Source organism: Nicotiana sylvestris, chromosome 2 (genome assembly GCF_000393655.2).
Source record: "Nicotiana sylvestris chromosome 2, ASM39365v2, whole genome shotgun sequence".
NCBI lineage: Eukaryota > Viridiplantae > Streptophyta > Magnoliopsida > Solanales > Solanaceae > Nicotiana > Nicotiana sylvestris.
In genome coordinates, this window is record NC_091058.1 from 149,170,478 (window position 1) to 149,180,447 (window position 9,970).

A 9,970-nucleotide genomic window follows, 5' to 3' on the forward strand; every position below is an offset into this window, starting at 1 on the left:
GTGCATTCTCTGTGTTGAACTTGAATCAGTCCATGAAATCGGACGCCATACTCACCCAATTGGATAATTTCTTGGGATCCTGGCTGATATACCAGGACAAAGCATCTCCAGTATGCTACTCGTTGGAGGTCAGAAGCGTCCAAGATTAGGCCATCTTTGGACAAGGAACAGACGAACAAATTCTTCATCAAAGCATAAGATCTGCAGTATTATGAAAGATTGATGGTTATTGAAAACCATAGGTTCTCCGATATCATCAAGCATGGGGAAAGAATTGAGGAAGGCATCAAAACCGGGATGGTAACAAATTTTAAGGCATTACAGGCCACAAACAAGGCGCTACAATCAGGTGGTATATCAAAGAAGAAAGACGTTGAGGCAGTAATGGTGGCCCAGGGCCCAAAATCTCCACTTACCTATCAAACACCTCCATCCACATATCAAACACCTCCGACCACATATTATGCATCACCGCCTACATATCATCCTTCATCTCCCAAATATTCCCAACCAACCACTGTCCATTACACCTATAAATCCCAACCATCCTATTTCCAATCATCTCCAACTCGCCAAAACTTTCCAAGACCACGAATAAACTTTGATCGCAAGTCACCTAGATAATACACTGCCATTACTAAACACATCGACCAACTGTATGAAAGGTTGAAAGCCGATGGTGATGCCACCCCTATTCATTTGTGGAATTAGAGAATCCATTCCCAATGGGTCAATCCAAACAAAACTTGTGCGTACCATTATGGTATGAAGGGGCACAGCACTGATGAGTGTCGAACATTGAAAGATAAGATCCAGACGCTAATTGACAACAAGGTCATACAGGCAAAGGAAGATGCACCCAATGCGTATAGAGGTGGTGGGGTACATGTGATAGAAACGAACAAAGAATGGGACCCTAAGGGGTCGATTGGGCTTATTCGAGAAGGCGATGACTTTAAAGTTGAAATCACACTTAATCCTATTATGGTACAGACTCAGTCACCAATCAAGGTCGAGGTAGCCGTATCGGTCCCATTTGAGGTAGAGGTAGCTCCATCTGCGGTCACCCCTGCTCCATTTGAAGTAGAAGTGGTCACACCTTTCACAATGATAGTATCAACCACACCTCCTTTCGACTCAAAATCAATACCCTGGGATTACGTTGCCGAAGCTCAGTGAAAGGGGAAAGGAAAAAATGGAGGAATCCGATGTTGCACAAGGAATGACTAGGACTGGAAGAGTCTATACACCTGAACATTTGGGAGGACCAAGTAAGGGTGCCACTACCAGGAAGCATGTCATTGAAATAGGTCCAGATGACCTGTGGAGGAAAGTACAAACAAAGGAGTATTCTGTTATTGACCATCTGAACAAAACCGCAGCTCAGATACCCATCCTGTCACTGTTACAAAATTTAGGGGCACATAAGAACGCTATAATGAAAGTGTTGAGTGAAGCTTATGTACCCAATAACATCACCGGTAGAGACATGGCCAATATGGTAGGGCAAGTACTGGAAAGTCATAAGATCGTCTTCCACGAAGATGAGCTACCACCTGAAGGGTTAAATCACAACCGAGCTTCATATTATAGTACAATTTGAAGACAAATTCATTGTCAGGGTTTTGGTTGACGGAGGTTCAAGCCTTAATATTTGTCCATTAGACACCCTGAAAAGGTTGGACAAAGGTTTTCATGACATACAGTAGGAAGCATGAATGTGAAATCTTTCGACGGGTCTCAAAGGGCCACGATCAGGGAAATTAACCTTTGCTTACAGATGGGGCTAACTTGGTTTGACGTCGAGTTTAAGGTGATCGACATACCGGCCTCACATAATCTTCTGTTAGGCCAATTATGGATCCATGCCGCTAGGGCTGTGCCTTCCACACTACATCAAGCCGTGATATTCGAATGGAATCGTTAGGAGGTGATTATTCATGGAGATATGATTAACCCCATTTACACGACTCAAACCATCCCGGTCATTGGACATAGGAGAAGTCTAGGAGGGGAAACCTATCATCACATTGAACGCGTCAATGCCATCGAGAAAGATAAATGGTGGAGTAGTAAAATAGAAAGCATATTGGTATGGTCTGGGTAAGAGTCCGACAAAGGGCTGGGAAAGAATCTCCAGGGTATCATTAAACCAATACGGCTGAAGAGTCATAGTACTACCTTTGGGCTCGGATATCAGTACACATGGAAAGAATACAATGATTGGTCGCCTCCATGACGTGGACCGTATTACCCTCTCGAGCAAACAGTGCCACGTATAGATCAAGCTTTTTACCAAGCTGATATAATATGGGGAACTGCAGAAGAGGAAGCATTAGCTAGGCTAATGAATCTGTTCTTGGAGGATGAAGACATGAACTGCAGTGCCATAATTGAAGAGGAAGAGGAAGAAGGCCTCACTATTCAGACTATGAAGAAGGGAGTTGTTCTCATGAATTGGACCTCCACACCATCCCGGGCCCACCGATTCCCTGGGTAGCTTGGCAGACTTTATTTCTATAGCCATTCAAGGCACTTAAGATTTCCAGTTATTTGATTTAAAGATTTACTTGTTTCAAAATAAATGCTCGATTCATCGAGCCACACTTGTCTGGATGTTGTTTAATTTTAATCAAATGTATTTACTCTTTATTATTCATTACAATTTTCTACACTTTTTCTTTCTACAACATTATTGTTACTTTTCTTGACGAGCCGGTGACTGTGACATGTAACGAGGCAATGCAACATAAGAATAGTGATTCAGATGAAGAAGATGAGATACCTGAGGAAGTTGTCAGGGAAGTTGAAGACTTTGAGAATAAGCCTAAGTCCAATTTGGACGAAACCGAAGTAGTAAACTTGGGAGATGCCGAGACCGTCAAGGAGACTCGCATCAGTATTCACTTGTCACTAGCAGAAAAAGAAGAGGACTTCCATTTCCTAAAAGAATATGAGGACATTTTTGCATGGTCATATGATGACATGACCGGTTTGAGCATGTCCACAGTGGCTCACAAGTTGCCTAGTAATCCCATGTGTCCGCCAGTGAAGCAGAAACTCAGAAAGTTCAAACCAGACATGAGCCTAAAAATCAAGGAGGAAGTTACCAAGAAGATCAAAGCCAAAGTTCTCAGGGTGGTCGAGTACCCAACCTGGTTAGCTAACATTGTGCCAGTTCCAAAAAACAATGGGAAAGTCAGAGTACGTGTTCACTATCGAGATTTAAACATAGCAAGTCCAAAGGATAACTTTCCACTGCCAAACATACACATTTTGATCGACAAATGCGCCAAGCATGAACTCCAATCCTTTGTAGATTGCTTCACGGGTTATCACCAGATCTGGATAGATGAACAAGACGTGGAGAAAACAACTTTTATCATACCTTGGAGAGTATACTGCTACAAGATGATGCCATTTGGTCTAAAGAATGTTGGGGCTACGTACATGAGAGCCATGACAACCACCTTTAATGATATGATACACAATAAAATAGAGGTGTATGTGGACGACGTCATTATCAAATCCAAGAGGGTCGCATATCACATAGCAGACTTGAGAAAGTTCTTTGACAGGCTAAGGAGGTATAACTTGAAACTGAACCCCGCAAAGTGTGCATTCGGGGTTCCTGCAGGAAAGTTACTAGATTCATTGTCAGTCATCGAGGGATCGAGCTCGATGCATTTAAAGTCAAAGCTATTCAGAAGTTACCGCCACCTAAGAGAAAAAAGGACGTGATGAGCTTCCTAAGATGTCTCAATTATATCAGTCGTGTCATAGCACAGTCCACAGTCATATGTGAACCTATCTTCAAGATGCTGAGGAAAGATGCCGAGACAAGTTGGACCGAGGAGTGTCAAAAAGCTTTTGACAAGATCAAGGAGCCACACCACTAGTTTCGGTCCTTGTAGAACCAGGATGACCTTTGTTACTTTATCTATCTGTATTGAAGGGAGCCTTCGGATGTGTTCTGGGACAACATGACGAGATAGAAAGAAAGGAGCAAGCCATATATTATTTGAGTATGAAGTTCACACTTTATTAACCACAGTACTCTCTACTGGAACGCACTTGTTGTGCTTTGACCTGGATAACTTAGAAATTGAGGCATTACTTATGTTCCTACACCACATACCTCATATCCAAGATGGACCCTCTGAAGTACATATTTTAGAAACCCATGCTGACTGGGAAGTTAGCCAAGTGGTAGATATTGTTGAGTGAGTTCGATATCATCTATGTAACTCAAAATGCGGTCAAAGGACATGCATTGGCAGACCATCTTGCTAAAAATCTGGTGGGAGCAGAATATGAACCCTTGAAAAAGAAAATAGATGGAACTCTCTGCCTTCTCTCTAGGAAGAGAAGGAATAGTAATTTCGTCATCATTTTCCGGTCATAACTCCGGAATCCGGTGGTGGAACTAACCAAACTTGGTGTCAAAAGATACATAATTTCCTTACGAATATTGCCCAATTGGTTTCAACTTCAGATCTTTAGTCAATTTTTGTAGATCTTAATTTCATTTTCGCGCGTTACTGTAGCAGACAGTGTTTTCAGCATTTCAGCTAATCTCTGAAACACAATAGCTTGTTTTGATAACGTGAAAGTGTTCTCTTCTCTTCTAAGATTGGTTTGAATCCTAAGCTTCATTTTAAAAAATTACTGTTTTACAGTTCAGACTGTGAAATTGGATTCACAGCCATACGCAGTAAGTAACGTTGTTTTCTTGCAAAGCTGTTGCACCTTTGTCATGTAAGTAAAGTGCTAAAGAATTACAACTGTAATGGACACACAGGCAGGTGGCCAGCCACATTTTGTGGTTGCGCTGCCTACACAACCTCCTCCAAACATTTCACAAACATCAGGGAACACAAATAACAACAAACAGCCGATGGATTACTCCAAATTTCTGAAACCTTGCACTTTAAATGCTGCAATGCAGGAGCAACAGGAAGTTGAGCCAATTCCTATTCGTCCACCTACAATATTGAATGGAGAACATGTTATTCAGTTCACAGAAGCAGAAGTAGAAAGGATGGAATCATCGAAGGATTACAATATGCAATAGTTGGTAAATGTTCTTATGGTAGCCCAGAAATTCAACAACTGCGTAAGTTAATACCAATTCAATGCGGAATTAAAAGTGAATGTAACATTGGATTTCTAAGGGATATACATATTTTGATTAGAATGACGTTAAGGCAGGACTATCTTCATTTCTCATCAAAAACTCATTACATAAAGGACAGGGATGGCTATCAATATCAGCTTAGGCCATTGATTTATGACTCAAAGTTTAGAGCAGATGAAGAAACACCCAAGGCAATGACTTGGATTTCATTCCCAGGTCTACTGCCAACTTTTTTTGTAAAGGAATGTCTATTTTCTCTAGCTATAGTAGTAGGTAAACCTATGCATCTAGACATGGCAACAATTAATAAAAGTAGACCTTGTTGTGCTAGGGTGAAGGTACTAGTTGATCTACTTGCAGATTTGCCTAAAAAGGTGAGGATGGACATATTTAATGAAGCCAAAGGAACAACAAGAACTGAATGGGTGAGAATTCAATATGACATGTTGCCTAAATATTGCAGACATTGTAAACTTCAAGGACATGATCAATTTGAATGCTGGAGGATACACCCTGAACTATATGTGGAGAAGGATAATGATAACCAAGCAGATACAGCTAAGAAATAGGACATAGGGATCTCACAACCTATAATGATGTTATCTAGTGGAAAGGTCGTGGGTAATGTGAATGTTACAGCAAAAGAGCAATGGAATGAAGTGAAGGACAACAAAGTTAGAAATGTAGTAAATCAAAATACTAGTCTCAATAATAATGGAATGGAGATGGCACCAGCTAAGTAGTTTGAAAACAATAAGAACAAGGATGGTACAAGCACTGTAGAGAGACAAGCAGAAGCACAAAGCAACAGCGGTAATGAATTGGTGGCAGTAGACAATGAAGATAATGATCATGTTCAAGTAGCTAACAAGTTTGCAATATTACAAGGGATGGATAAAGAGGAAGAACCTGTTAATCAATTGGTAATGGTGGCAGCTAATGCAGCAACAAACAGTTCAACAGTTCATAACCAATCATCTACAAAGCAAAAACCAAAAAATATGGTCGATAATGGCGGAAAGTTAAATCCAGCAACACAAGCTTTTCATCTTAACTCATCGGGGATTAGTTCGACTAATGGTCTAGACAATGGAAAGGAGGCATCAAAAACAAAAAACGATACTTCACAATGGGTACAAAGAAGTTTCAATGATAAAACAGGAGAAGGAATAGTGAAGATCAATAAACCATGCCAGGAAATCCCATCACAAGATGCATTAGTGAACAAAGTACTTAATAAAACTCCAAATTCTCAAGCAAAAGGGTCAAAATCGTCTACATTTAAAAAAAGAGTGCAAGGCTGTGGAGGCAGGCTATGGGATGCACAAAGGGAATACGATTCAGAGGAGAACGAAGTACCACTAGGAGCACAAGCTGATGAGGAACCAAATGAGAAGGACAAAGAAGAAGATGAGCAAAGTGTAAATGGAGAGCCCCATGCCAATGACAACAATACAACTGGTAACTTTTTAATAAAGGAACGATCAGAAAATGTTGAGCACAAAAATAATTTTCAGAAAGCAGAAGTCACAGAAATTAGAAACTATGAAGGAAGAGGCCCAGAGGTAAATGATCCTGGAGGAACAGAAGATGATAAACTTCAGAAATCACAAGAAGACCCACAAGGACACAGCACAACAGAGAAGGAGAAACAACCAAAACAAAAAACAGAAATAGTAAATATTACTGTTACATTGGAGAAAAACCAGGTGCAGTTGTTAAAAAGAGGAGAAGAGAAGGCCTTGGTCCCTAAAAAGAATACATTTGGAGCTACATCAGGAGGGAAGGAAGACAATGAAGAAGGAGAAGAACCTGGTAAATCAGGATACGACATGGATCAAGAATCAACTACCCAACACCTTATGAATGCTGCAAGGCAAGGTGACTTATCCCCTATGCAAGTGGAAAAGGCAAAATCAGCAGCAAAAGGTAAGAAGAAGCAGCAAAAAAATAATTTTGCAGCACCAAAAGCTAGGATGCACGCAAGGAGAACGCTAACTAAATCCAACAATCAGTGATGAATGCTCTCATTTGGAATATAAGGTCAGTCAACACACAGCAGGCCTTTGAAAGGTTGACAAAAATGCATAGGCAGATTCACTATGATTTTGTAGGATTAATGGAGCCAAAGCAACAAGCAAAAAAACTGGAAAGGTACAGAAACAAGATAGGACTTGCACAGGCAATTTCAAATGTTTCCAACAAGATATTGGTTTTTATAGATGAGGTATTTGAGTTAACTGTTATGTACAATATGGTGCAACAATTAACACTAAGATTGTTTCATACTGAATCACATGTGGAGTTTGTCCTAACATTGATATACGCAAAATGTGATGCAATTGAGAGGATAGAATTATGGGATTCATTATATGCAATGGCAAGGGATATGGATGCACCATGGCTTGTAGGAGGTGATTTCAATGTAATATGGGACGAAGAAGAGAAGTTTGGCGGGTTACCTGTGTCATTGAATGAAATTGATGATTTTCGACACTGCATCAACACTTGCAATCTCTTCGACCTTGGATTTAAAGGCAGCATATTTACATGGTGGAATGGGAGATCAGAGGAAGACTGTATATTCAAAAGACTAGACAGATGTTTGGCCAATATTGAGTTCCATCAAATATTTCCAGGAATAGAGGTGCAACATTTGTCAAAGACTGGTTCTGATCATAGTCCAATGTATTTGAAGTGTGATATTGAGAATCCACCAATAAAAAAACCTTTTAAGTTCTTGAACTTTTGGGTGGAACATGCGACTTTTAAAGATGTGGTAAAAGAGAATTGGTCTGCTGATTTTAGTGCAAATCCTTATATTCTTTTTAATCACAAGTTAAAAAAATTAAAGAAGGCCCTTTCATTATGGAGTAAGGCTACATTTGGAGATATTTTCCAAAAGATAGCAAGTATGGAGGAGGTAGTGATGGTTCATGAAGCAGAATTTGAAGCAAATCCTACAGGGATGAACAGGGAGAGGCTACAAAAGGTTCAGGCAGAATTGTTCAAATGTCTTGCACTAGAGGAGAAATATTGGCAACAAAAGGCAGGCATGACTTGGTTCAAGGAAGAGGATAGGAACACTAAGTTCTTCCACGCACAAGTGAGAGGTAGGAGGAAGAGACTTCAGCTTAACAGAATTCAAAACAGTGAAGGAACCTGGATTGAAGAAGAACAAGAAATTGCAGAAGAGGCTATCAAATACTACGAGGAACAGTTCACAGAAGCAGCTACTCCTTCATCATTTGATATCATAGAGCATGTTCCTATTCTGATTAACACTGAGCAGAATGCAGAATTGATTAAGCAACCAACAAAAGAGGAGGTAAAAGTGGCAGTACTTGGACTTAATGGTGATAGTGCTGGGGGGCCAGATGGTATGACAGGAAAATTCTATCATTCTTGTTGGGACTTAATAGGGGATGACCTGTACGACATGGTGATAGCTTTTTTCAATGGTCACGAGCTACCCAAGTGTGTAACACACACAAACCTAGTTCTACTACCAAAGAAAAAAGAAGTTACCACTTTTTCTAATTTAAGACCAATAAGCCTCAGTAATTTTTCAAATAAGGTTATATGAAGGGTGGTACATGAAAGGCTAGTGAAATTTCTCCCAAGTCTGATATCGGAGGAACAAGCAGGTTTTGTTAAGGGGAGGAATATAGTAGAAAACATCCTTCTAACTCAGGAGATAGTGACTGACATTAGGCTTAGAACTAAGGCTGGACCTAATATCATCATGAAGCTAGATATGACCAAAGCTTATGATAGATTATCTTGGCTATTCCTAACCAAGGTACTAAGAAAGATGGGATTAACAGAAAGGTTGAAAGGGATTGTCTTTGGATTAGTTACAAACAATTGGTATTCTATTCTAATCAATGATCAAGCTCATGGGTTCTTTAAGTCCTCAAGGGGAGTAAAACAAGGTGATCCTGTATCTCCAACTTTGTTTATAGTGGCAGCAGAAGCATTATGTAGGGGTCTCAATGCACTACATACTAACCTGTATTTTTGTGGATTTGGGATGCCAAAGTGGAGTCCAAAGATCAATCATTTGGCGTATGCAGATGACATGATTATTTTCTCATCCTCAAATGAAACATCTCTGATGCTGATTATGCAAGTGTTGAAGGCATATGAAGCTGCATCTGGGTAGCTAGTTAACAAGACCAAATCAGTTGTGTACCTACACCATTTAACAGACATGGAAGTAGTCAGCAAGGTGGAAAGGATCACAGGCATTCATAGGAATGATTTCCCTATCATATATCTAGGTTGTCCTATATTTTATGCAAGGAGAAAGTTGGAATTCTATCAGCCCCTAATTACTAAGGTAATGGACAAACTGCAATCATGGCAGGGTAAGTTATTATCAATAGGGGGCAGGGCAGTTCTCATATCCCATGTATTGCAAAGCATGCATATGCATCTACTATCAGCTGTAAACCCTCCAAAGTATGTGATAAATAGGTTGCACAAATTGTTTGCTCAGTTTTTCTGGAGCAGCACTATAGGAGGAACTAGTAGGCATTGGGCTTCATGGAATACCTTATGCATGCCAGTTGAGGAAGGAGGAATAGTCTTCAGGTCACTGCATGATATAGCAAAGGCATTATTCAGCAAGTTATGGTGGAATTTCAGAACAAAACCAAGCTTATGGAGCTCTTTCGTATGTCAGAAATACTGTAAAAAATTAAATTCTATAATTGTTCCTTGGAAAAGGGGGTCTCACATCTGGAGAAAAATGTTGGAATGCAGAGATCTGATTGAACATCAAATCCTTTGGCAAACAAAAATGGGATCATCACTTTTTTGGTATGAAAA

The 9,970-nt window shown here is 40.0% G+C and overlaps 1 protein-coding gene across 1 annotated transcript; it reads left to right on the top strand.

The window, feature by feature from the left end:
• The first annotated feature begins 5,733 nt into the window (after window positions 1-5,733).
• On the top strand, window positions 5,734-7,155 carry LOC138885771 (uncharacterized). The gene is made up of 2 exons (XM_070166750.1): window positions 5,734-5,811; window positions 5,896-7,155. Exons 1-2 carry the CDS (start codon window positions 5,734-5,736, stop codon window positions 7,153-7,155), a joined length of 1,338 nt encoding a protein of 445 aa, XP_070022851.1.
• The last annotated feature ends 2,815 nt before the right edge of the window (window positions 7,156-9,970 follow it).